This window comes from Clarias gariepinus, chromosome 4, assembly GCF_024256425.1.
Source record: "Clarias gariepinus isolate MV-2021 ecotype Netherlands chromosome 4, CGAR_prim_01v2, whole genome shotgun sequence".
Taxonomy (NCBI): domain Eukaryota; kingdom Metazoa; phylum Chordata; class Actinopteri; order Siluriformes; family Clariidae; genus Clarias; species Clarias gariepinus.
Window position 1 is genome coordinate 39422255 of NC_071103.1, and position 27770 is coordinate 39450024.

At 41.4% G+C, this 27770-nt stretch overlaps 2 protein-coding genes and 1 non-coding gene across 3 annotated transcripts in view; all 3 read left to right on the forward strand.

The window, feature by feature from the left end:
• Positions 1-26400, forward strand: part of LOC128520320 (uncharacterized) — a 57181-nt gene extending 30781 nt beyond the window's left edge. The window contains exons 3-4 of the mRNA XM_053494509.1: positions 24717-26228; positions 26350-26400. Coding sequence (XP_053350484.1) covers positions 24717-26228; positions 26350-26400 — 1563 coding nt within the window. The remainder of the gene's footprint in view (positions 1-24716; positions 26229-26349) is intronic.
• LOC128523336 (U6atac minor spliceosomal RNA) lies at positions 13171-13303 on the forward strand. The gene has a single exon (XR_008360165.1). It is a non-coding gene; the product is annotated as a U6atac minor spliceosomal RNA (small nuclear RNA).
• LOC128520233 (rho guanine nucleotide exchange factor 4-like) overlaps positions 25959-27770 on the forward strand; it is a 75606-nt gene continuing 73794 nt past the window's right edge. Inside the window, exon 1 of the mRNA XM_053494378.1 lies at positions 25959-27669. Within this exon, the coding sequence (XP_053350353.1) occupies positions 27597-27669 (73 nt within the window). The 5' untranslated portion in view covers positions 25959-27596. The remainder of the gene's footprint in view (positions 27670-27770) is intronic.

Consider the following 27770-nt stretch of genomic DNA (forward strand, 5'->3'; position numbering starts at 1 on the left):
ATCAATCAATTGGAATGAAGTACATTATTTCTGCCCCACGTCCTTCCTGTGGTCTGCAGCTGTGCTCCCAAAACATCTCTAAAAGATTAGCGGAACGTTGAACATTCGGTCCAGGAATAAAAATGACCTCAACGTTATGATGTTCAGAACACATCTAGAAGCTCCTAACAGGATCTTTATCAGACATCTGATCTTTATGTGTTAGGAGCGTTCACGAGAGTTCACTGAACCCCATCATGTGTTAAAATAACCAGAACGATGACTAAACAGGCGGCTGTTTTTACCCGAGCGGAAACACCTTGTTGGCGAAAGTTCTGTTTTCAGCTGACGCGGCCGTCCTGTGAGAGCTGACGTGCCGTTCATGCTTGTCTGCACCTCCGATCATGTGTGCTGTCAGTGCCAGGCTGGGATCCTGTTCTGCTGTGGGATAAAGCGGCTTTAAACCAGGAAACGTGTGGAGAAGCCAAAGAATCAAAAGTGTCGATGATGTTTTCAAATGAAAAAAACAAGATCTTTTGTCATGGAACCTGTAGCATTCCTATACAAAATGCTAGAGGAAAGCTGGTGAAAGTCTCGGCAGATTCTACAGGAGAAGGACATAGAGGAGTGCTATGGACATAACAGGTCTCGCTCACTGAGAAACATCAAAGTCAAACATATTAAGACAAAATATGGCATGCATTATAGTTCTCCTTGTGTACAAAACAGGTGATGCCACTAATGAGCATCTGAAGAGTTGTGCCGATTAAGTTAGATTAACTAGTTAAACTAGTGACAACTGTCTATGTGACAATGGTATTGAGCTTCTGGAGCCACGTCCTGGATCACCTCCAGACCTAAACCCAATAATGGTGAAGAAGGCAGAAGCAGTCAAGAAAACGTCTTCTGGAGGCTAACAAGCAGGCATGGATTGAGCGAGTAACACCAGAGTACTGCAGATGTCGTTTTGACTCTGTGCCCAGCTAGATCCAGCAGGTTTTGAAACCCAAAGAATTCAGTACTGTGCATGGAGTTTTGCATGTTCTCCCCGTGATTGGTGATTTCCTCAGGGTAATGACATGCAGATTAGGCTAACTGGCGTTCACAAATTGCATGTAGTATCTGAGTGGTGCGTGCTCTGTAATGGATTGGCAGCCCATCCAGGGTTTACCCCAACTCAGTCTCCTGGGATAGGCTCCAGGCCCCCTGCGATCCTGTATACAGGATAAAGTGGTATAGACGAATAAATAATAAATTTATAAATGTTGGTCTTTCAGCTGCTCCCAGCAAGGGGTTGCCACAGCGGACCATCCGGTCGGCACATACAAGCTTGGCACAGGTTTTATGCCAGATGCCATTCCAGACGAAACACCTACCACTGAGCCACCAGTGCCACAGACAATAGATGAATAAATAAACTGTAAAAAAGAAAAAAAAAATTGTAGAGTATCTGTTATCTCTAATATTACATCTAATCTATATAATATTACAGTATTCTTTTTCTAAAAGGTTAGATGATATTGTATATCTATTACAGGAATTGACTTTAGACTTTAGTCTTCCACTCAACAAACACACTTAAAGGAAATTCGTCTTTGAAAAAAAGTCTTTGAGCTGATAATTAAGCAGCATGCTGTTTGTCCAGGAGAGGGTGATATTTCTCCTCATGCTCACTGTTCTTCAACATTCACCATTTCTCCATATGTTGGATAAAATCTTGAGTGAATCCTGTGTGAATGTAGAATGAGCTATAAATCATTAATAGTCCATAATGAATAGAGCAGAACATACAATCACTGAGGGAAAAGGTGTACAGATGTTCCCTGATGTTTTGCCATGTAATTTTGTTATGGTGTGACAGCAATACACATTCAGAAGACATTCCAGGTTAGCAATACACCAGGCGATACTCTCTCATAATGCCGTAACCCGTTGAGGACACTCTTTGTGTCATAATTTGAGGGTGAGTCAAAAATTATCCAGGTTCTGGTTATATTAAAACTTCTGTCTTATCAGCGCTTTCTGTTCAAGTCTACTGTCTGCCCAGTCTGTGCAGGTACTGTATGAATGTGTTACATCAGTTCATGTATAACTTCGGTGCGAGCATAAATGAATGCCCCACTGTGATTTACACCAAAGATGATGATTTAGGGGTTTTGTGGTCTAAGGGTGTACCCGGTGCTGAAACAACTCACACAAGATTATAAACAGAAATGTTGAAATATCTTACTGATCTTAGATATCTTAGAGATTCTTACTGAAGCACTAAAGCCTAAACTTCGGATTAAACGCAAACGACTGCTATCCAAGAGCGTCATGAACTCAGATGACAATGTTTCTTCTTGGGCACACTTCTGCCCAGATTTTCAACTTGATTTTGGGGTGTTGAAGCATCCTCCCTGTAGACCTGATGGAAAGTAGCCTTACAAGGACAACAATTTTCTTCTGATGAAGACTCAACTCAACTTTATTTGTATAGCACTTTAACAACAAGAATGCCCCAAAGTGCTTCACATAGATAATAAAATTATATAAAAAGACAATTAAAATAATCACACATCTAATAAAACAGAATATATAAAATCAACATCTCATGTTGGTTAAAACGGCAGAGAAAACATGTGAGTTTTAAGATGGGACTTACGAATAGTCAAGGGTAGGTCATTCCACAATTTGGGTGCCGCTACAGAGAACGCCGATCACCGATAAGCTTGCATTTGGTTTTAGGAACAGCCAGCAAAGGTTTATCTGATGATCTGAGAGACCGGGGTGGGGCATAGGGCTGAAGCAGATCCAAGAGGTAGGGCGGGTAAGGCCATGTAAACATTTAATTGTGACCAAAAGAATTTTAAAGTTAATACGTACTGTACCGGGAGCCAATAAAGGGAAGCCAGAACTGGAGAGATATGTTCTCTTTTACGAGTAGACGTTAAGAATTGAGCAGCAGAATTTTGGATCAGCTGTAGTCGATCTAATGCTGCCTGGGAAACCCTGAAATACAAAGCATTACCGTAAACGATGCGAGTGGTGATAAAGGCGTGAATGGCTATTTCAAAATGCTTAAAGAACAAAATAGGCTTAAGTATTGCCAATTGTCTTAGTTGAAAAAAAACTGGACCAAACCTTAGCATTGACCTGTTTATCAAATTTGAGGCCATGGTAAAAAATAACACCCAAAATTGACACTGTGGGTTTAACATACTGTTCCAAGGCTCCTAAATCCAAAGGTTGAACTCTACCCCTGGCACCAGGACCAAATACCAAAAACTAGGTCTTTTTATCATTAAAATGTACAAAATATTTGGGCTAACCATGTCTTTACATCATCTAGACAAGTTAATAGAGGCTTGAAAGAGTAGCCTTCCTTCTGTTTTAACGAGAGATAAATCTGACTATTATCTGCATAGCAGTAAAAGGAGATGCCATGTTTTCTTAGGATATAACTGAGCGGCAACAAATAAAGAGAAAAGAAGGGGTCCAAGGATAGACCCCTGTGGGACACCATATGTCAGGAGCTGGTAAGGACTCAAGATTTCCAAGACTAACAGAAAATGTTCTATTATTAAGATAGGACCTAAGCCAGTCTGAAGCTGTCCCTCTAATTCCAACCCAATGTTCCAAGCAGGACAGAAGGATGTCATGGTCTACTGTATCAAAGGCAGATGTTAAGTCAAGGAGCAGAAAAATCAAAGAATCACCAGAATTGGTAATACGATAAATGTCATTTAAGACCCTTAACATAGCTGTTTCAGTACTGTGAAGAGCCTAAAAACCAAACTGAGAGACCTCAAGAATTTCTCAAGAATGTCTGCCCCCCCCCAGATCCTCATAATATTAATAATCTTTAACAGAAAAGAAAGAGAAATGGGCTCAAAAACAGCAGAGTTAGAGACAGAAATGGAGATAGATGGGTCACATGCAGGAGATGTAATAAGAGCCCTTGTAGAAGAAACTTTATCAATAAAAAACAGAATTAGTTTTCACACACTGAATAAGAGCTGTCAAAACCGACAATTTGGGGACCATTAAAAATTGCATTAAGTGACTGAAATAAAACGTGGGGCTTATGACCGTTTGCTAAAATTAACACAGAGAAATGTTTGCTGCTTTTACAGTTTTCTGATAATGACGCCAAATATCTCTCAATGCAATAAGAGACATTTGCAATCCGTCCTTTTTCCATTTTCGTTCCACTTTTCGACACCCACGTCTGACAGCACGAGTCTCAACGTTTAACCAGGGTTCAGATTTAATTTTGGGGCGCCACAGAGTCCAAGGCAGCCTTACAGGTGGAATAGAACCAGGATGCTACTGTAGTTCCTTAGTGTTGAAGCCAGCAACAGAAGCGTACTATGAGATGTCATCATCACAGCTCTGGCTAAATGCATCAGAGAAATAAGCAGCGGTGGAGGAGTTAAACAACGGTGCATTGCTGCCTAAAACATTTTTTAATGAGGGAATATGAAAGCTTGTTGACAGATGGACAAAGCATATTGAAAAGCAAGGAGATTATGTTGTAAAATGATGTATTTGTCTTTTCTAAAAGTTAATTAAAACCAATTTTACAGCTTAAGTGCAGATATTTTTTGACTCACCCTTGTAATAGCATGTTATACTACAGCGTTTGTATGGTACATGCTAGGAAATGTTTGAGACGATCCCTGAGGGTTGAGGCAGGACATAAGCGCAGATATGTTTTATTAAACTGAATCAGCATGGTAAACAAAAACAAGAAGCTTAAGTAGTGAGTGTGACGAGAAGGCAATTAACCCCACCTGAAACAGGAAAGCAAGAATCAAAGCAGAACAGTGACGAGTGTCAAAATAAGAGTTTACAAACAGATGCCTGGAGGCCTGGGAGGACCACGACAGGAAATTGATTGAAATCAATAAACATATATATATGAATGGGAGCGTGGGAATTAAAAGAAAGGTAAATCAGGCAGGAATTTTTACATCAGCTAGATAACAATTCTATTTCATTTATTTGCATTTGTATAAAAAATCTGAATAAATAATGAGACAGTATCTCAACACTGCTAGTGCCTTCTTACTAATTCCCAGGGTACAAGACTTATTTATTTCCAGAGCATTGTTAAAACAGAATATTGTCCCATGTGCAGCCCGGGGTTGGATGTCATGAGCCATGTGGCAAGAAGTTTTAGAAATTACCGGATTCACTCTTCCAATCTGTGAGTCTAACATCCCTGATCCATGAGCGACTGCGACTGATGTTAGATTTTTATAAATCTGCAAAACACTACAGCTCATCAGAGATGCCTAAAAGCACAAATCAGGTACTGATGATGTCATATCAAATGCTTGAACATTGTTCACGACCAGTTTAACCAGTCTGTAAGATAAAGATTGGATAAGAGTTGTTTTTTGACCGACGCTGTTGTCACTAACTCGCTCTCCTCCCTTTTGGCTGGGTGCCCTCTTGAGCGGTCCACTAAGCCAGTCCGAAATAGCAACAGGTTTGTGTATGTGTGTGTGTGTGTGTGTGTGTGTGTGTGTGTGAAAGCGAGAGAGAGAGAGAGAGCAGCAGGCTTTGGTTCTACAAGGCCCTGGGACCAGCCACAGAGAGCAAGAGAGAGTGTGTGTATGTATGAGAGGGAGAGAGAGAGAGAGAGAGAGAGAGAGAGAGAGAATCTCTCTCCCACGGCGCTCTCAGAATGCTTAGTGTCATGTATTTCCTTCGAGCGTTCTTCACGGTAAGAGCTTCCTAGCTTTCCTCCGATGTTGGTTCTGTTGCATTTTGCTCTTTTCATGTTTTGTGTTTTGTCGTTCTCGGGAAATGTTCATGACAGTAAAGGTCTTCAGAAAGAATATCAGGATGTTCAGGTTTGGATGAAGGATATAATCTATAATGCACGTATGATGATGATGATGATGATGATCATATAAATAGCACAATAGATGGACGCAGATTGTGTTAAAGTACAAGTTTAAACTATCAGCATCCATCCATATTTAACCGCTTATCCAAAGTCGGGTCGCGTGGGTAGCAGTTCCAGCAGGGAACCCCAAACTTACCTTTTCCTCAGGCACCTCTGCTAACTCTGACCGGGGAATCCCGAGGCGTTCCCAGGCCAGTGTGGAGTTATAATCTCTCCATCTAGTCCTTGGTCTGCCCTGTGGTCTTCTTCCAGCTGGACGTGCCAAGAACACCACCCTAGGGAGGCGTCCTGGTGACATCATTACTAGATGCCCAAACCACCTCCACGCAAAGGATTAGCGGCTCTACTCCGAGTTTTTCACGGATGACTGAGCTTCTCATCTTATCTCTAAGAGAAAAGCCAGCTACCTTTCTAAGAAAACCCATTTTGGCCACTTGTATTTGCGATCTTGTCCTTTCGTTCATGACCCAATACTCATTACCATAGGTGAGGGTTGGAACAAAGATCGACCAGTAGATCGAGAGCTTAAGTTAAAATTAGCTTTGCCTTTTGGCTTAACTCCAAAGCAACTGCAATACTGCCCCCCGCTGATCTGATTCTATGGCCAACTTCACGTTCCAATGTTCCATCATTCGTAAACAAGACTCTGAGATACTTAAACTTATTCACTTGGGGTAACAACTCGCTTCCTACCTGGAGTAGAAAATCCAATGGTTTCCTGCTGAGAACCAAGGCCACAGATTTTAAGGTGCTGATCCTTATCCCTGCCATTTCACACTCCGCTGCAAACTGATCCAGCAAGCGCTGCAGGTCACAGACTGATGATAACATCAGGACCACATCATCTGCAAAAAAGCAGATGGTGCAATCCTTGGCCCATCAAACTGGATACCCTCTCCTTCGTGGCTGCGCCTTGATATCCTGTCCATAAAAATCACAAACAGGATTGGTGACAGGGCACAGCCCTGGCGGAGGCCAACACTTAAACCCAGGGGTAGCTCAGTGGTTAAGGCATTGGGCTACGGTTTGGAAGATGCAGGTTCAAATCCCACAACCACCAAGTTGCCACTGTTGGGTCCTTGAGCAAGGCCCTTAACCCTCAGGTGTATAATGAGATCAAAAAAATGTAAGTCAAACCTGGACCCTGGAGGTGCAAGGCAACAGTGCTAACCACTACACCAGCGTGCCGCCTACTTAACTTAAAATCAATTGCTTTACCCAATCACACCACTTAATATTTTAAGTTAAAGTGAGAATTTTTTTATTTCTATTAAACTTAAATTAGAGCATTTAAATTATAAAAAAAAAATTGAAACAGTATATTCCTTTTCTGTTTTATTTCAACTTTAAACATGAAATTCAAGATCATGTCGTGTCTTATAAACCTTTTTTTGTTTATTACTGTATTTAAACAGAGGTTTAATCATAGTCCACGTGCAGAGCATGCATCAGTCCAAAAAGGACACTGAAGGCCTGAGGCATGTTGGCCAGTTTATCCATCACCACACTCCCTTCCAAGATGATGTCCACTCTGGATGGGTTGAGCTGAGGTTTTTCTTGATCAATGTAGAGGACTCACACTGGTGTTTTACTCTACAAGTCCATATTAGTTACATCCTAACATAAAAAAAACTGATTATCGAAGAAACGATCTACTGTAATCAGGCAGTTAGATAATGCAGTTTTATCCAACAAAAAGTACCTCTATTTACCTCCACCTATTTATATTTTTCATGTGCATAGAATTAACCATTCTGTAAACCATTAAAGTAAAAGTTAAATACTGTAGCAAGCAATCCTTAAAAAAAATAATGAAGGAAGAGGTGGACAGTAGCCTATCACACAGGTTAAAGCATGTTTCACTGCTCACAAACAGACCAGGAAATGATAAGGTGGCAAAATTATCGTACAGGTGACTAACAGGTAAAATGACCATCAAACTAATTAAAACATCACGTTGTTCTGTCGAAGTAAAAATTTTGTCTAACTTCTATTTCAACGTCTCACAATCAAGCCTCTCGGGTGAAAGAAAACAACATTAAAAAAAGAAGAGGTGGAAAATGGACTGTGGTCGAATCAGGCGGGTGAAATAACCCTTATGGCGCATGCACATTTATCTTATGTGTTGCCTGAAAAAACAGCCAATCATCAACGATAAATTCGGTCTCTATGGAGATAAAGAGGTGTGTTCCGGCTAAAACGTACTATTTTTAAGCGATAAAAAATTTAACTTAAAATTATTTACATATTACATTACTATCAAATGCAAGTATATTGTATTACAAATTAGTACAATATATTTACCTATAATAGTAATGCAATTACTTAACTTTAAATGATTTAGTACATTGTAATTGATTTTTTTATTAGATTAGATATCAAATCCGGGTTTACAGTGACGGTGTTGATTAGTTTTCTAGAACTACAGCTCTGACAGTGGCGCAGGTGTATATATGATGTGCTCGTTATCGTCATTCGCTATTGTTTCCATAGAAACCACTTGTTTATAGGAACTTCACAGATCCCTTAGATTGATTACTCACTCACTCATTAGTGGAAGTTGGTTCTGTTTGGTGCTCTCGTGCTTCAACAGACATGCCTCTCGATCCCCTGTCATGATTAATGGATCAAGTGTTTTTAGCCTGACTGAATTCCCTCGTATCATAACCTGATCAGTGCCTTTAACGTGTGAGTGCTGGAGTAGTTTATTTTTTAATAGGCCGCAGCTTTATAAGCCATACCTGTGTTATGAATGTGCTTACAATATGAGTCTCTGGGTGCTTGTAACTCTGAGCTTTATGAGCAGTTTGTTAGTTACATCACTGAGGGTGGGACTCGTTTACTTTCAGCTCTCCTCTCTGTTTCTCTCTCTGCTCATCCGTGTAGCATCTGATCACTACAGAAATGTGCGTTGCGGAATCACTTCTGCTTAATCCAAGAGTTTCTCAGCTTCTTTAATATTTTAATGTTGGCCACAGGTCAGGTTTAAACACATTCAACACCAGCCCCGAGTCGCCAGCACACCCAAATCAAGTAAGAAAGGGGATTCTAATGAGACAAATCATTAACATTATAATAACAGAAAGGAAGTATAGATAAAAGATAAAAGTAAAGATGGTAGGTAAAAGGAAGATAGGTATATTTAAGCAAGAAAGGATGGAAGGAAGGACGAAAGAAAAGTCAGAATAAAAAGAAAGCAAGGACAATGGAAGATAAAAGAAAAAGAATGAGGAAAGTAAGGAAATGTAAAATGAAGATAGGCACAAGAAAGGAAGGAAGGTATACAAACGGGTAAAAGGGTATGATGAAAGAAAGAAGGTAAAAAAAGGAATTAGGGAAGGGAGGTAAATACAAAAAAAGCAAAATTATCGGAAAATATATATAGTGGGAAGTAAAGAAGGAAGGGGAAGGTATACACAGGTAAGGAAAGAAAGAAGAAAACTGAAATTAAAGGAAGGAAGTAAAAAATGGGAGGAAGCAAGAAAGGTATACAGAAGGAAGGAAGGAATTAATTAATGTATACAACAAGGATAATGGGAGAGTATAGAAGAAACAAAGGTACACCGATGGAATGAAATTAGAAAGGTAAAGAAAAACTGAAATAAGGATGAAGGATACATAGAAGAAAGTAAGGAAAGAGGGAGGTATATGAAAGGAAGGAAGGAAGGAAGGAAAAACAGAGGGAGGTATACAAAAAGAAAGTATAAATGAAGGAAGGAATGCAGGAGGTATACAAAAGGAAGAAAGGAAGCAAAGAAGGAGTGAAATAAGAAAGACGGGTAATGAAATAAAGAAAGGAAGGATGGAAAATCTATAGAAAAAAGGAAGCCAGGAGTTAATGGTGATAAAAGAAAGGAATGAAGGCAGACATTAAGGAGGGAATGAATGAATGAATGAAGGAAGGAAGGAAGGAAGGAAGGAAGGAAGGAAGGAAGGAAGGAGCATGATTCAGGTGATACAGGCCTCAGCTTTTTATCAAAGATGGATGACCTGCTTTATGGATAACCTGCTGCTCTCTCTTCCTCTCTATCCTTCTCTCTCTCTCTTTTTTCTCATACTTAGAGTGGAAATCAAATGAATATTTTAATAACTTTAATTCTAAAACAAAATAACAGAGAATAAAAGATAAACCCTAAAACCAACCCAGGAGTAAAAAACAAAACAATCTTATTATTCTTGCTGTTGTTGTTGATGTTGTTGATGATGACGATGATGATGATGTCATTGTCCTTGTGAATGTTTTAGGGGAAATCCTGCTCTGATTAGTATGTTAGCCGATACGATCTGATCCACTTCCAGTGCCAGAAGTCCGACAGGGCGCCGGCTCGGGAAGACGTTTCTATAGACCCGTGTCATTTACTATAAGTCTAGACTTCAGAACCCAAGCCCAGACGGCTCAGGCCTTAAGGCTTTCTGGCATGTTTCTGATATGGTGAGAAAATGGAGAAATGTTCCCGCTCTGAGCATCCCTCTCCCCTCTCCAGTACACACCAGATTTTTGGCTAGATAATGATCTCTACTGGGAGCCATAAGCAATTACTCCTACTTTTCCCATATAACTGACAACGGCTGGAAGTTTTCTTGTGTCCGTGAGCTATTTTCCATTTTCTGTGTGTGTGTGTGTGTGTGCGTGTGCGTGTGTGTTTGTGTACTTTGCTGCTGATAACCACTGGGGATGATCCTTATAAGGACACGTTACAGGACATTCCTTCATTTGGGTTTACATGTTCGTGTGTTAGACTCCTGCAGCGTGCCATCCCGCTGAGCTTCAGTACTGAATGGAGAGCTGAGATACGGACAGTAACTCTACAGCTGTGTTAGAGTGACTTTTAAAAACTCTTTATAATTACAGCTGTGTGTTTAAATAGGAGTGTCTGCTTTTCGTTGAATATTGCTGCAGCAGCACACTTAACCACATCTCGTATTAATAAATCCACTGATTTTGTTTGTACAGTGATGCTGCTTGTCATCATGTTACAGAATCATAGCCTGATACAGTATGTTATAGTTTCCATAGTAATAGTTCATGTGTGATCAAAATGAACCAGACTTCGGGGTCAAGTGTTCTCAGAAACAATCAGGGGCCCTAATATGAAAACAACCTTGAACAAGCGGTATTGGGGACAGTACATCATACTCAGGCACAATTCAAATGGGCGGGCAATCGTTCCTGGGTACGGTACGAATCAATCTTTCCCAATGTGAAAAAGGCTTAAGGTTCTTCAGGACATGACCTTAGCTTTATGGATGGTGGTGGACATGAACACCGTTTACTGTTTACATTAAACAGAACAATACGTATTCATTACTTAGCTTTTTAAAATTATTTAGGCAAATTCCATGTAGGTAATTCATATAAATAAATAAATAAATAAATAAATAAATCACAGTCTAATGCAGTTTAAATGATGACACAACTGTACTAAACAAACAAACAAAAAAATGGAAGGAAGGAAGGTATGAAAAATTAAGGAACATGTACAGAAGGTAAAATGGAGAAAGGACAAATGGGTAAAAGGAGAGGAGAACGAAAATAGGAAGATAAAATTAAAATGTGTTTAAATAAAATTAAAATCAGGATCAAAGGACAGTAAAATGAAAGTAAGAAAGGAAGGCACGAATAAACAAAGTAAGTTAAAAGGAACGGAGGGCAATGTAAGGTAAAAAAGGAAGGTGAAAACAAAAAAAAAGGAAAAGAGGAGTGAATGCATGAAGGAAGGGAGGAAATAGTAAGGAAGAAGAAAGAAGGATAGATGAGATCTTGTATAATCTAGCATAACAGAGTTGAAGAGATAAAGAATCTGGCATGATCTTCCATTCTGTAATTGTATTTACTGAAAAGGCCACAGAGGAACAGTATGAATTTGCTTCAATCAGCTTGGACGTCCTCCAGGACGCTGGCGACTCAAAAGCCGGCTTTGTTTCAGTCCTGACCAAGTCGCTCTCTTTGTGAACATGACTGTGTGTTGACCTTTTTGTTGAATGTCTTGCTTTTTTCCCATCGCTGTTGAATTTATTTGAGTTATACTGACCTCGTCACCGCTTTACTCACGGCGTTGGAGTCCTGCGACTGAGCCATGAGGTCGACCGCAGAGTGGGCAGGAACAGTCGAAGGGTCTTTTGAGGTAGAAGGAGTGAGGGATGGCTGTGAGGAACGGATGACGGATGACAAAAGGCTGGTGAAACTCATAATGAGCAGGAATCTGCTGTGGTTTGGGAATATTAATGGGAATGAGTCTGAAGATAACCACCTCGAATGAAAAGATCTTTGTTTCACTTTTTATTGCTGTTAATTTTAGTTTATAGATTTCATCATTAATCGGGAGGGGGGGGGGGGGGTTGTTCCTGGAATGCTGAAAACTGCTCTGCTATATCCTTTCCCTGGAGTGTGTTTCTTTTTATCCAAGTTCTAGATTAGGATTCAAAGTCCTTACTTTATTAACACAGATTTCATTGGATGAAGCTTCATTTGTATAAACAATTTTATTTTTTTTTTAAATAATTTTTCCCCCCTAAATGAGTCATATCCACTTCCCACCCCACAACATCAGGGGGCAGCATAACCTCCTTTTGCTAACCACCTGCTTAAGTGCACAAATACACATGATTGGCTAGAACAGGGGTGCAGGGATTCCAGCCACTCTTATTTTGGATACAACTGTCCATGGTGACACTTTTCCAAAAGGGTTTATAATCTACAAAACTACATGTTGAAAATTCATTAAGTCTCCATGTACAGTGTTTAAACAGAATCCTAGTGTGTTGTTTCTCTAAGTGAGGTTCTACAAGCACCTCACTAATGCTAACTCTGCTCTGTACCATCAGCGTACCCGCTCAAACATATGCAGAAAACCATTTAACCACTACATATTAAGCCCAGTATTGTGTAGGGGTCCCCTTGTGCCTTGGGGTGTGCCTCCACAGGACCCCTGGTGTGTGCTGTGGTCTCTGACACCAGGACATTAGCACTGGATCCTTTGGGTGCTGTGGGTTGCAGAGTGGGGGCTCTATGGCCCGGACTTGTCCAGTGCATCTCATGGGTTAGGATCGGGGGAGTTTTGAGGCCTGAACAACAACCTTGAACTGTTTGCCTGCTGGCCCCCATAAGCTAAAATGCACTTGGTGTTCTGGAACCTTTCTATCACAGTCAGCATTGACTTTTTTCAGCAAATTGTGCCGCATTAGCTTTTCTGTGGGATCGGACTGGACAGGCTGGACTGTATGAGCCCTGCGTGCCCATGATCCTGTCAGCAGTTTACTGGTATATAAGGAGAGTTGTATGAAAGAAAATAAGGTTCTATGAAAGAAGAGACGGTTAGCACACCACTTGACGAGGATGGAAGAGGTCTTAGTGGCCAGCAACACGTATACGGTTAAGGCACTGCCACCCACAGTACTTCGTGGCATCTCTAACCAGGTTTTTTTTTTTTTAGGGCAGTGTTAGTTCAGATGGTTTAGGTACTGTGGTTACTAATGGGAAGTTCAGCTGTTCAAGCCCCAGCCCCATAAGTTTGCCATTGCTGGGCCCTTGAGCAAGGCACTTAACACTATCTGCTGTAGGAGGGCCATATCATGGCCGACCCTGGACTCTAATCCTGGCAACGGTGGGATATTTGAAGAAAGAATTTTAATGTGCAGTAACGTTTATGTTACAGATAAAGGCTCTAAAAAATTGTCAGAACTGATAATCAGTGTTATTCACTTTACCTGAGATGTTGTGGCTGATTAGAGTAAATATGTAAATAAGTTTGGTAGGTGTTTCAAACCCTCTGATATTAACCGATTCCCTGGAATACCCGCCTCCTTCCACAGTCTCATATTAGTAATGTTTTGTCTAATCTAAATTTTCCCACTTGAAACATAAGTTAATTTGATGTTATCTTCATGAAATTTAAACATTTTAATGACCCTAATGTACAAAACAGTTAAAGCTAAAATACAATAAAGTCAACTAAATACAAAAACCTTATTGAACATCATGGACATGGTCATTTCTGATTGGTTACAGCGCCCCTGTGGTCATGTAAATACCAGTTAACTGTATTCATATGTGATTCCAGTGAAAAAAAGTCATCAGAAAAGAAAAAAAGAAATTAAACGGGTCTTTAATTTTTATACCACTGGGTGTTGATCAAACTGCCCCACTCCATGACTGCATGACTCAAAGGACTGGAGCGTTGTCAGGCATTGTCAGACGGTTAGCTAAATTGTGTTGGATTGAAGCAGTGGAACAAGTGCATCATGGGAAGATTGGTTTAATAAGGAATGAATGACATTCTTCACTGTGGGGCGGCGTGGGGGTTGTGGTCTGTGGGTGTTGGTGTGATATTTATTCATGTGGAATATATTGGCAAGTGTTTTCTGCTTCACAGATCCTATTTGAATGCTGTTAAATTTGTTTTTAGTTTTGAACATACAGTTTTTGCTACATTTGCTAATGTTATTGCCAAAGCACGATAATGATGATGATACATCCTCCAATGTACTGTATGATCAATCTTTCCAAAGCTGAATAAATATTAATATCAATAATGCATTTTAACGCCTTGAGACCACATTCTTCTCATATGAGGACATTAGACATGTGTGCATATTCTTGTAAGATCCTCATATGAGGACTATTGGCTTTTTCCAACCTTCTGTCTGTTTAAAGTCATGAAGTAGGTCCAAATCAGAGCCTGGATCTAAGGAGGTTCACCATAAACCTTTGTTGTTGTTGTTTTTGCATTGAATGTGTATGTTGGCCCAACTTCTCTAAACTGAAACCCTTGAGAGTAACAATGAGGCACTATTTGCAAAGTCCCTAATTTTCTGCTCTCACTTTTCTCAGGGTTATCACCATGTCCTCACACTATGGTGTATGATATTGATAGATAGCTGGAAACTTAGCTTAAAAATTCAGCAAGTGGAATAACTGTTCCTTGAAAATCAATTTTGCCAACTTTGCCGAAGCGACGCATCTGTCTGTGTGAACTGTGCATACGATCATTCACCAACACCGCTTGCACATTACCGGAACTCAGCTGGGGAGTTATTGCCACATCCCCCGTACAGTCCCGACCTTGTTTTTGTGGGAATAAAGAAATGAGCTAACTCTAGCTAGTAAAGCATGCTGGGGTTTAACGAAAAAATCTGGTTTTCTAATAGATTACAATACGCAACATGGTTTTCCAACAGTGCATCGGTGGCTTTATCACCTGCCGTGCAGAAGGCACTAATCAATCAGATTCTTCTTCTTCTTGTAACATGGAAAAACCTTGGAGGGCAAACCTGTGGCACGCACTTAATGAGAGCAACTAAAACAACAACAGTAATAAACCTTTTTTCAGTAGAATTATCATAAATGTTTTTTTTTTTCATAACAATATGGAAAGATTGTTTAGGGTTTTTTCAGTATTAAAACCTAGACTTGTTTTTCTAGTTTTAATGCACTTCCTGGTTTAGATGTTACTGTGTTGCAGTTCTTATTACGGATTCCTTAATAGAGCTCCACCGACCGAGCGCTACATTCAAGTGCATTATTTTTTATTCATAACTTTATACTTTTATTACAAGCGAGGTGCCATACAGGTGTTAAAAGTTTCAACATGGATTTTGCTCCAAGCCCTAACCACGAAAACGTTGCTGTCTTGACGAAGGTGTAAAATGAAATCCCTTCATCATAGCTCAAAGTGATGTCATGCTCTGTCTTTGTCTTAACAAGATTAGCTTTATAGACAGCTGGTTTATTCTTTCTCTTTTTGTCTTTAAGAAATAAAATCCAGTAGCAGTCATGTGAGCCAGTGATTCAGGTTTAATATTAAATTATAGCCTCAGATATTCAATTATGGAGAGCTTCCATCCCGGCTCAGCTGCCGATTCGCCCTCTCAGCCAAAGTCCACTTCAGACGGCGATACGGAGCAAAAACGAAACCTTCAAATCTCAGCGTTTCTTTGAAAACTGTGGCTTCATTGTGCTGCTGAGCTGGATGCAGAGGCGTTACAGATCTGAATCGGCTTTTCACTCAGCCAGAGGCCTCCATCTGCTTCTCAATGCCTCTCATTTACAGCCAAGCGGAGGAGAGACAGAGCGAAGACACTGAATGCTCGACATCCCTCTATCCTTCTCTCCATCATTAGACTGGTGTAATCTCGTCATCTGTGCGTGCAGTACTGCAGGTTCTCATTCACACAAACACACACACTTGTCGGTTCTGCACTGATTTCAGATCTATGCGCAGGGATTCAGTGTCGCGACAGGCTCTGAGGACATTCACACACACACACACACACACACACACACACACACACACACACACACACACATACACACACACACACACACACACACACACACACACACACACACACACACACAAAGAGCAGAGCTCAGGTTACTCCCTGCTTGTTTGGAATGACCTCACACACACAGATACACACTCTGGGATTAGCAAAATGGCATCCATTTAAACAAACGCACACTTAAACCAAAAAATAATAATACTAATTCAATAAAACATTCCCTCAAATCTACATGTACTACATGACCTGGTCATATGCTGAATTTTTTAATGAAGCACTTTTTTGATTATAATTTATAGTTTAGAGTGAATTTTATAAGCAATTAATAGATATACTGTACTTGTATAGTCATGGTCTCATGATATTGATTGAGACAGCTGGAAATGACTCCATCATCCATTAGTAACGATCGTGAAACTGTTTTATAGTAAGCTAGCGAGATTCAGGGCACAATACTCATTATCATGATTAATAATGATACGGTTGAGTCAAAAGTGACCGCACTTCGGTTGTAAGCTTCTGTCTTATCAGCGCTTTCCATTCAAGCCTCATGTCTCTCCAGTCACTTCTGAACAAAAATGGATGCCCCAGTTGTAATTTGCATGAAAGAAGATCAGGGTGATTTGGTTTTTTTATAGTCTGAAGGTTGGACCTAGTGTCGTTATTTTTGGAAGTATTTATGCACAATAGGGATAAAGTGTCTTGTCATAAAGAAATGGATAGAGAAGTTCATGAAAGGTCACTACCCATCAAGGAGGAGCTGGATGTTCATCCATGTTCATGACTGATGGCAACATTACATCCTCCCTCTCGCCCCCATCTCTGTCCACTGGACTTTCACCTGTTTGGTCTCCTGAAAGCAGCCATACAAGGACGAAGATTCACTTCTGATGAAGAAGTGAAAAGCAAGAAGGTTATGTCAAAAAATGTCTTTTCTAAAAGTTATCCGAGTGTGCATAATTTTTTGACTCATTTGTATAATTTTATAATTATTACAGGTAATTAATAGCTCGGTGGTTGAGGTGTTGGAATAATGGTCTGCATGTCCCAGGTACAAACCCCAGCAGCACCAATCTGCCACCAAAGCCCTTGTTCGAGGCAGTGTGTAGTGAGATAAATGTTAGTCACTCTGGATAAGGGGGTCTGTTAAATGCCATGTATAGAGTATCCAAGGGCAAAATTGGCCAGGGGAAGGGGTGGTGGGATACTGTAGCCCAGAGGTGACCAACCCCGGTCCTCCAGAGCTTCAGCCCTGAATGCTTTCCAACTATCCCTGTATTACTCACTTCTGATCACCTGGATAGGGTGTGTTCAGGAAAATCACTTTGTCTTCCCCCACTCCACTCTCATCTAATCCAGCTTGTGACTGACAGAACACAACTAATAAAAGGGAAAATTAGAAATTAGAAAATATGCAGGACAGCATTTGGCCACCCCTGAGCTGGAGTACCCAACCACCCCTTCCCTGGGCAGTTTGGCTGGAGACGCTACAGATGGCTATGGCATCATCTGGGATTCGAACTCGCAATCTCTGAGTGAACTTTGTTCTGTTGCTCCACTAGAGAGCCCCTGGATTACTGTTAATAAAATTTCCTAACATCTGTAAGAGTGTATCCTTCCTCTCCTGCCAGGGAGAAACCCCGTTGTTCGACTCCATTGTTCCAGTTAGTGATAGATGAGGTTCTATTCATCTCCTTCAGAGACATCAGGACCACGTTTAGGGATTTGTTTCTCCTTAAGAGGTGTTTCACCCATCGTATGATGCCCTGGGTTCTAAATAAGAGGCATGGCGTCGGTTTATTAATAATTAATGAGTGAGCAGATGTCATGCGTGCTCGTCTTCACGGAGGGGGACAAAAGCCAAAGCGGACTGTCTCGGATCTCAGATATCCCGCTCACTCACAGTCTGGGATTCCTTCCTGATTGGCGTGAACTGCTTCACTTTACACACTGTGTACAAGAGAAAAGAGTGAGTAAAAGTGTATGTGTGTGTGTGTGTGTGTTGTGTGTGTGTGTGTGTGTGTTGGCCAAGGATCTTCCAGGGCTGTTTGGTCTGGCACGGTGCCAGAGCCACCCTTCATTTAGAAAACTGAACTTGCCATGCAGTCCGTCTGTCCAGTGTGTGGATGTGAATGCTTGTCTGAGCATGTCCAGTGTGTGTGTGTGTGTGTGTGTGTGTGTTTGTGTGTGTGTGTGAGCACTTTCTTTCCATGTCTGAATGAACAGCACCCACGTGCATTCCCTCTGCTCGACTGTTATCCAAGCTGGAGGTGGAGCTCCGGACTGGATGCCTGACTGGACACTGAGGGGCTAAGCAGAGAAAAAAAAGGAGAGACAGAGACAAAGACAGACAGAGAGAGAGAGAGAGAAAGAGAGAGAGAGAGAGAGAGCTGGAAGCACCTGCTCGTGTGTTCCTGAAGGATTTAGGCTGTAACTGGATAAGTACAGGTATGTGTGATTGAGGAGTGAAGCGGGTGAGTGCTCTTGGTGTTTGGGTTTGTTTTCTGTCTGAGCATGAGGGCAACTTTTGTTCTGAGTCACAGAGGCGTGTGTGTGTGTGTGTGTGTGTGTCTGTATTTAATGAGTTTATTAGTAATGCATGTACAGAACAGTATAAACTCTTGTATTAGTTGTTGTTCATTAGTGTTAAACTGAACATTGGTGTCTTTCATGATAATAATAATAATAATAATAATAATAATAATAATAATAATAAAGTTTCGATTCAGTATTAATACTGCTGAATTCTGGATTCTAATTGGGAAGACGCTCTTGATTTATTCGACCTATAACAGCAGCTTTTATCGATCAAAGGTTTAGGTACGTTATCATTTCTATAGTAACAGCTCATCCACGGTTGCTATGGCAAATTTATTTTGTAAGCAGATGTTTATTTTCTATATTTTTATGAGAGAGAGACAGACGGAAAGTGAGGATCTGGTGAAGGAATGACTGGTAGTAGCTGCTCTAACAGAAGTAAGAACAGGAGAACAGGAAGTAACTTGTCTCTGGGATGTTATGTGATCTAATCAGAAGTCTGCTGTAGCTGGCTTTGTTTCAAGACGTTAAATATTAAAAATGTTAGGCAGGGACAACTTGCTGGTGTAGTGGTTTCCTAACAGTAGTCCAACACCTTAACCACTGAGCTACCCCTACCCCATAGTGTGTGTGTCCTGCAGCAGACAATCACCAGTCTAGGGTGTACCCTGCCTAGTACCCCGTGTCCCTTGGGATATGCTCCAGGTTTCCAATGACCCTGTACAGCTGATGGGTAGCAAAGGGCTGATGATAGACAACTGCTTTAAGGTTCTTTATCATTGGCAGGTGCAGCAGGTTCATTCAGAGCATTTTACATGCCAGGGTTTCGTTCAAGCCCCTTACTCAGCAGTGGAAGCTCGCTGGTGTTGGGCTTTGAACACTTGACCTTCAGATCAGTAGGCATCACCACTGCTCCTCTGGAATCATGAAGTTGTTGGCCTGCAAGCAGTGATCTGTGTGTTGTTTCGAACCATCCAACCTTCATGTGTGTCTAGGTAGTGGCAAAAGACCCACACTGTAAGAGTGGCATCTCTTCTCTTCGTTCTTGCGTCGCATAGCTGGCTTCCTTCATTCCTCCTTCCAAACACTCAGGAATATGCATTCTCAGATCCAACACAGTCACATGGAGTAACTTCTTACTGACGCAGGAGTCACTACATGTTTAAGTTCTACGTTCTTCTGCGTTGAGTCCGTGATTAGGATGTTTGTGGGTATTTACCCTGCTTATTCTACATCCTGCTACTTCAGAGACTTTATTGTTTCTTGTGTTTGCTAGTTTTTACTCTGTGCTCAGCATTGTATTCGTATGATATCATTTCTGATTGTAGCTATATGCTGGACATTAAAGAATTTAACCTGGAATCTTTTGTTTGGTGTTGGACTCCTGATCTGAAGGTCTTGGGTTTGAACCACCTACAGTAGTTGAGCAAGGCCTTTAAGTACTTAAATGTAAAATGAGATAAAACGTTAGTCATGCTGGATAAGGGCGTCTGCAAAAATGTCGTTGATGTTATTGGGATCTGATTGACCGTTGTGGACTGTCTGTTTGGGGGACTATGTGTTAAAAACTCCACTTGTCTCAATACGGTACTTCTGAAAACCTCCTCCATTCTTGTTCTATGTTTTAATCCATATTTGACCACCCTGTTTGCTCAAACTGCCTCTACACGTCTACTTCTGCTATCACAGCATCGCTGCACGCTTCAGTGCTTCAGAATGAGATCACCAGCTTCCTGGTTTTGCGCCAGCTGTTAGCCTGCTAGTCCACAGATACAGGCGTTAAGATCAGTGTGATGCAATGCATTTCAAATATATATATATGCATGTATTTCCCTCTGAGGGTGTAAGGATGTCACCCCTCGTTTGGTGTAACTGTAACTCAGCACCCTGTAGGTGATTATTTTACCACAACAGCAGAACATCAAGTGTTTTCTTGTGGACTCTGTGTCTGTCTGTTTTTGTTCTTTTGTAACATAACACATGCTCTTTCAGACTCTTTTCTTGTCTCTGTGTCGACACTTTTGTAATCCTGTCGCTGCTGTTTGTCAGTGTGTAACACAAAGCCTTTACAATCTCAAGGAACTTCTTTTCCTTTTATAACACACAGAGGTACAGAGTGTTCAGACTGCTTCTCATGATGGGATTTTTAGCGCTTATCGGAACGCGGCGCAGACGGCCGGGTGCAGTTTCCTCTCGGCGAGTGTGACTGGAGGTGACGAGTTTCACACCAGCCTGCTGTAACATGGCCAAGACAAGCTTTCTGATCACGCTTCATTTATTTGCAATTAAAAGCAGATTTTTTTTTTTACTTAACCCCACTGGAAAGATGTGTGTTTATGCGTCTTGGCTTACACTCGAGCTTCATAATATGCTATATTGTTGTTTAATTCAGATTGATGCAGCATGTTCTAGTTAGCATATCACAGTTACTGGTTAATTCGCTGAAATCAACCTCGTCACTCACAGCATTGCTTACATCAAAGCAATACTGTGATACATCTTACTTCTATCTAGACACCTCCCTTCACATTTTTTCATATTAAATGAAATAAAATGATAAACATTAAATGGAAGAAACAGGAACAACTGTTTTCACCGCGACAGGCGGGCGGTGGGGCAGTGGTGTCTCAGAGGGCTAAGGCACTGAGTTACTGATCAGAAGATTAGGGGTTCGATCCCCAGCTCCACCAGGTTGCCACTGTTGGGCCCTTGAGCAAGGCCCTTAACCCTAACTGCTCCAGGGTGCTGTATCATGGCTGACCCTGCACTCTGACCCCAGTTACGCTGGGATATGCGAAGAAGGAATTTCACTGTGTTTTAATGTATATGTGACAAATAAAGGCTAAACTTTAACTTCAGGCTGGAAAAAGTGCCTAGAGAACTATTAAAATTTGGTGGTTTATGAAACAACCTCAGCAGCAACTTCATTTCCCCTCTCATCTGTTCCAACCACTCAGCATTTAGCATCAGCACCCAATTGTATCTGAGCTCTTGGGGGTAAAGGACCTTGACAATGTCAGGGCTTTAAACTAGGGACCTCCTGATCAGCAGTCCAACACCTTTACCACTAACTACCCCTGCCCCCTTTCAGGTACAGGACCTGGACTGAAAATGAGTGCCAGAAAAGTCCTTCAGGATACTTAGAGAAATACAAGAAAGTCTGTTTTATTGCAAGCAAAATATAAAGAAATGAGGGGGATCATATCGCCTTGCACCCCCATCTGGGGATCTGGGTTCGATTCCCGCCTCTGTATGCACCGAGTTTCCATGTACTCCGGTTTCCTCCGTCAGTCCAAGACACGCAGATTAGGCTAATGTTGAGAGCATGACGGATAGCGTGAAATAATAAAATACTTAAAAAGAAGAAACAGATGAGGTGAACACATCAGGGTAACAAAGAGCAGAGACTCGGGACATGACTGAAAACTACATGGGAATGAAAGCACACGCACACATAACAGAAAGGAAAAAGCAACAATGCTTATTATTTACATTTCTTTCTATTTTCGTAGTGTTGGACACCATCTTGGCACAGGGTACAAACTGGGCCTCCAGGGGTAATTTTGTAAAGACAATTCATGGGAAATAGTACAAAAACAGGAAGTGTTAACGATGAAAAAGAGGCCAATAAATTGCTGGGACAAGCTTCAAAGATGTTGAGTGAATCCAGCGGTGATGGTGGTGAAGGTGGTGCTTAAACACTGTGGGGGGGGTTGAACTGTGTGTGGTTGTTTTATTTTGTAGGAAAGAGAGAGAGAGAGAGAGAGAGAGAGAGAGTATGAATGAGCCCACAAGCCTGAAGCTTTTCTCACATCTCCAGCAGGGAGGGACTGGCTCAGATTAAGTCAGGCTTTGAGCGTAGAACACAGAAAGCCCCCCCGCCCGGCGTACCAGTCACAACCTCTCCCTCGTTCTCTCAAGCTGTGGGAGGTGGTGAGGTTTTTCCGTTGAACTGGTTGACGCAGGTAACTCCGACTTCCTCTAAGACTCTGCTCCTCACGGGACTCCTGGGCACCTAAGAGGATGGGAGATGGAAGATAAACAAAGAGATAAAGAAGGGGAGGAAGGCTAGCTGGCGTGTGAGAGGTGAATTGCAGTAAGAACAACCCCGAGGCGTGTGTAAGAGACCATGGGAGCAGTGTTCAGCTGGATATCCACACACATCTGCATGCTTATCAAACACAGTGCCGTCATCTCCATGCTTTGGACTGTAAGTAGTGTGACCTTATACAGCTACTTGTGAGTGTGTGTGTGTGTGTGAGTGGGCGAGTGAGTGACAGTGTGAGTGTGAGTGTGAATGGGATCCAGAACCTGTTGAAGTGTTTGTCTACGTGTTAAATACAGCTTCCTTCCTCTGGGTGTGTGATGGTCTCCAAGCGGCTTTCACTCCACTGTGGATTTGGGTCATGGGTCAGCACCACTCTACTCCACTCTGCTTACTGACTCATTTTCTGCAAATAAATCTTCACAATCTGAAAAAATATTGTACACTGTTATGGATGATTACGCTACTTTATATAACAGGCTTTTATTTGTTCCATCATAAAATAGAAAAGCCATTCATGTTAAAGGTTTATAAATGCAGACCAGGCAGCCAGTGTTGGCTTGGGAAGGGGTGGACTACTGTGTACTACTATTACTACCACATACAGTGTGCTACTACTAATACTAATACTACTCCTGTGTCATCTACTACTAATAATAATAATACTAACATTACCAATACAGATACTACCTCGACTACTACTGTTGCTACTAACATTAATATCACTAATACTACCAAAACATCCACTACTAATACTACTAATAATAATACATTTACTAATTTGAATACTAGTAATAACAGTATTACTGTCAATAAATCTACTACTTCTACTATTACATGCGCTCCTCCTCCTCTTCCCCTCCTACTACTAATAATAATACAAGTACATCTACCAAGAAGGCATGGCGATTTAGTGGTTAGCATTGTTGCTTTGCACCGCCAGGGTCCAGGTTAAATTCCCAGCCAGGTTCGATTCCCGTCTCAGTGTGCATGGACTTTGCATGTTCTTCCCCTGATTGTGGGTTTCCTCCCACAGTCCAAAGACCTATAGATTAAGCTAATTGGTGTTCCCAAATTGCCCGTAGTATGTGTCCTGCAATGGATAGGCACCCTGTCCAGGGTGTACCCCGCCTCATGCCCTAAGTCACCTGGGATAGGCTCCAGGCCCCCTGCAACCCTGAATACAGGAGAAAGCAGTATAGACGATGAGCGAGTGAGTGAGTGAGTACATCTACCACTACTAAAACTACTGTAACATTATACCTACTAATACTGCTTTTAATACTGCCAGTACATTTATCAATTCTGAAACTAATGCTAATGGTAATACTACAGTACCTCTACCTCTACTACTCATCTCACTCTAATACTACCAGTACATGTAGCAATTTTTATACTAAAACTACCCGTACATCTACCGATACTAATACTACTAGTACATCCATCAAAACTAATACTACCAGTAAATCTACTAATACTAATGGTAATACTACCAGTGTATCTACTAATAGTACCATTATATCTAATATCACCACTGTAGAAGATGTACTACAACGATGACCACTACTTAATAGTACCAGTATACCACAAATACAGTAAGTACATCTTCTCCAGCGATAAATACTACTCTTTATACCAGTACTAAGGACCAACAGTGGTAGCATGTTTTGAACCTGAGACCTTCCAAACTATAACCCGATGCCTTAACCACGGAGCTGCTGGTCAATGTTATCACAGCCCAGGTTTCTAATAACTCTCTAATAAATGAGCTGAAATAAAAAAATATCATTAAGAACATAGGGAATGAATTTCGAGAGGAACTGTGTATGAAAAGATACTGTGGATTCCTTTGTACCTTGAAGACAGAATCTTGCACTAGAGGACAAATAGGTCATGGATGTCTTATAAATGATCTGTGACCTTTTAAACAGAAACGTTAGTATTTATTTAATTATGTGTTTGTCTTCCCTGCAGGTTCAGGAAGCTCTTGAGGCCCCGAATGACCCTGGTGGAGCAGAGCAGACCAAGTGTGAGCTTGATTCAGACACATCAGGATGGACAGAGCAGGAATCCAACAGCTTGCAAGAATCGTGCAATGATGAGGACGAGTTTCCGGCTCTCCTGGGAGTGGAAGATCTTTACCCAGGATTGGATTTAGAAAATGGACCTGAGGAGGCGGATGTCTGTAAAGTGCAAGGAGAGGTGAAGGGCACACACTCCAGCCAACAGGAAATACAACCCAGCAACACACTTAAGGCAGAGAAAGAAGAAGTAAACAGTTATTATAAAAACAGAGACCTTGGAGAGGTCACGGAGGTACCACAGGAAAGACTGTCACTCCAGATCAACAGTCTCAGTGCCGAGGAGCTCAATCAAGGAGTAGGAGAACTGAATACGCAACATGTAAACACATTTAATGCAGGTTTACAAACTGCCAAGAAAAAAGACGACAGTGTAGTAAAGGAAGAAAAAAAGAATAACAGCTCATCAAGTAAAGGCTGTGATGAAACATATGTCAAAGACAGCACTTGTTTACAAAGGACAGATTTGTTTAGCTTAAAAAGTTCTGCCACGCACAAATTAGAGAGGACAAGCACGTGCAGTGCAGAGATACATAAAAATATCAACAGGACCAGAGAACCAGAGAGCCCAGAGGTAGGAATCAAAGATACAGGGACGCAAGGCTGCTCTCAGGACTCTGACCTACACCGTAAAAAAAGCAACGGACATTGTCCAAATATTACAGATGCGGAAAGCACTACATGCATCCAACAAAGACGTAACATCAACTTAGGGTGTGTAAATCTCCACCACAAGTCACCGCTGTCTCAGGATGATGTATGCAGTGTAAGAGCAGGTGGACTCGACTTGCTGTGCAGGAGTCGACTGGAGCAGAATAATGCTTGTAAATTGTCTTTGCACAACCATGCGTCACATGAGGACAAAGTTACAGGTTCCTCAGGTGTCGAAGCAAATGCACTGAACTCTGAAGACGCTCTGATTGTTTGCACAACCTACCAAGACTGTAATATAACGGATACAGCTCCATGCAAACTATGTGTTTGTGCAACACACCGTAACTCCTGCAATGGTGACACAAAGCCACATGACACGCCGTGTGTATCAGGTGTCCGCTTGCAGCATTTGGAAACCAAATCTGTGAACTCTCCAGGTTCTGGATTTCCTCACCACTTAAACGGCAATGTGAGTTTATTACACACTGGAGCAGAGAATCTACTACAAAAAGAAAAACATCTTGACCAGGAACAGGGCTTTGGGTCCGGGTTATTGACACGTTCCACTGACTGTAATGATGTCAATGAAATTTCTGAGCTAAACACACCAGTCGCTGAAGCTGAGAACATCGATTCCACGCCGTCTTGTTCCGAAGGGTTGATAAGCAAGGACAAGAGAATCAGATTGAAAGAGAAGGTTTGGGCGGATACGTCCTTTCCGCTTAACCTCGCACCACTATCTTCATCTGCAGTAAGATTTGCAGAAGACGTCAACCTTCTCCAAAGACACAACGAGAGCAGGGATATTAACCCAGAACTCTTGATATCCTCCAGTCATTCCTGTGACAGATCACATTACTCTCTTTCCTCAGAGGAGAACTTTTTGGATCGAAGCCAGAAACCGACAAGCTCAGAGGAAGTAGAGGATAGTCTGTCTCCAAAACATGCCCAGAGTATAGAAGATGAGCTTCATCCTCCGTTCCATTCAGCCAACTTCAACCAGCCTGACAATAGGACAGAGACTTGTGTCTTATCAAAACCTGTTGAAACACACACTCCACTTTTTACTGTTTGTCAGCCAACACACACACATGAGCAATGTGTCAATGTCTTGAATAGTCACACACTGTTTATTAATTTAAAGCATGACAGAAGCATCTGTTCTCCACAAGGGAATGCCACTGAGATCCTGTTTCAAGATACTAGCGCTATTCATGACTCTGAATCGAGGTTTGTTGTAAAAGATAATCCTCAATCAGATCAGACTGAGTTGTGTGTACACAATAACGCAGATTTTGAAAAATCAGCAGATGCCAAAGAAGCTGTAGGAGACAGTAATCCGTGGCCGGAACCTTTTTCCGATGGTCCAGAAAGTGATTCTGAGGATAGTGATCAAAGCAATGGCCTCACCTCGAACAAGGAAGTGCTTCAGCCAGGCTTGGAGAAGTTAGATGGTTTAAAGAAACGTTCTGACGTTTTGTCTCCTGTACACTGGAGCAGTGAGGATTCAGCTGTTTCTGGGCTGGGCGAAGACTTGGACAGCATTCACTGTGATTTCTACCCATCACCACATGAGAACCTTGAGCAACCTACACAGATTGAGAATGCTACATGTTTACGCTCTGAATGTAATATAGTATGTGCAAACGAAAATCTCCAAAATGACCAAAAGTGTCACGTGGACTCACACTTGATACCGTTGGTTCCCAATGGACTCGAACCGTTTACACAATGCACTGATATTAATCACACACATATACACACTTCCCTTCGTGGCTGCATACAAGACACTGATTTAGACTCTCAGCCGCATATTAAAGTCCTTACATCTTTACCAGGTCACCTGGAAACACTGAATCCGGTCCAGCAAGACAAACAGAAAGACTTCTCCGGCTTAACTCCTAACAGCACCAGGAGCGTTGGAGACAAAGACGACAGTCCAGGTACACTTTCTGGAGTAAGGACATTACGTTACACCCAACCCGAGGTCCTGCTCCCCGCCCGGAGCCTGCAGCCTATCCCAGAGACAGACTGCTCCCTGGATAACTTCCTCGATCCTGATGATGCCACCTTTCTAGAAGACAAGAAAACAGAGACTAAGAAGTTTGGAAGTAAAATAATGAAACCTTCAGAGTCAGACCAGGACATTTACAGAGTCGCTTCCTGTGATCTCCATATGTCTCTCAGCAAAGGTAACACATTTTTAAATTTTTTAAATTAAATTTAATTCAATTTTTACATTTTATAATTATTAAAATATATACTGCAATACAACACATAATTATAATTTATT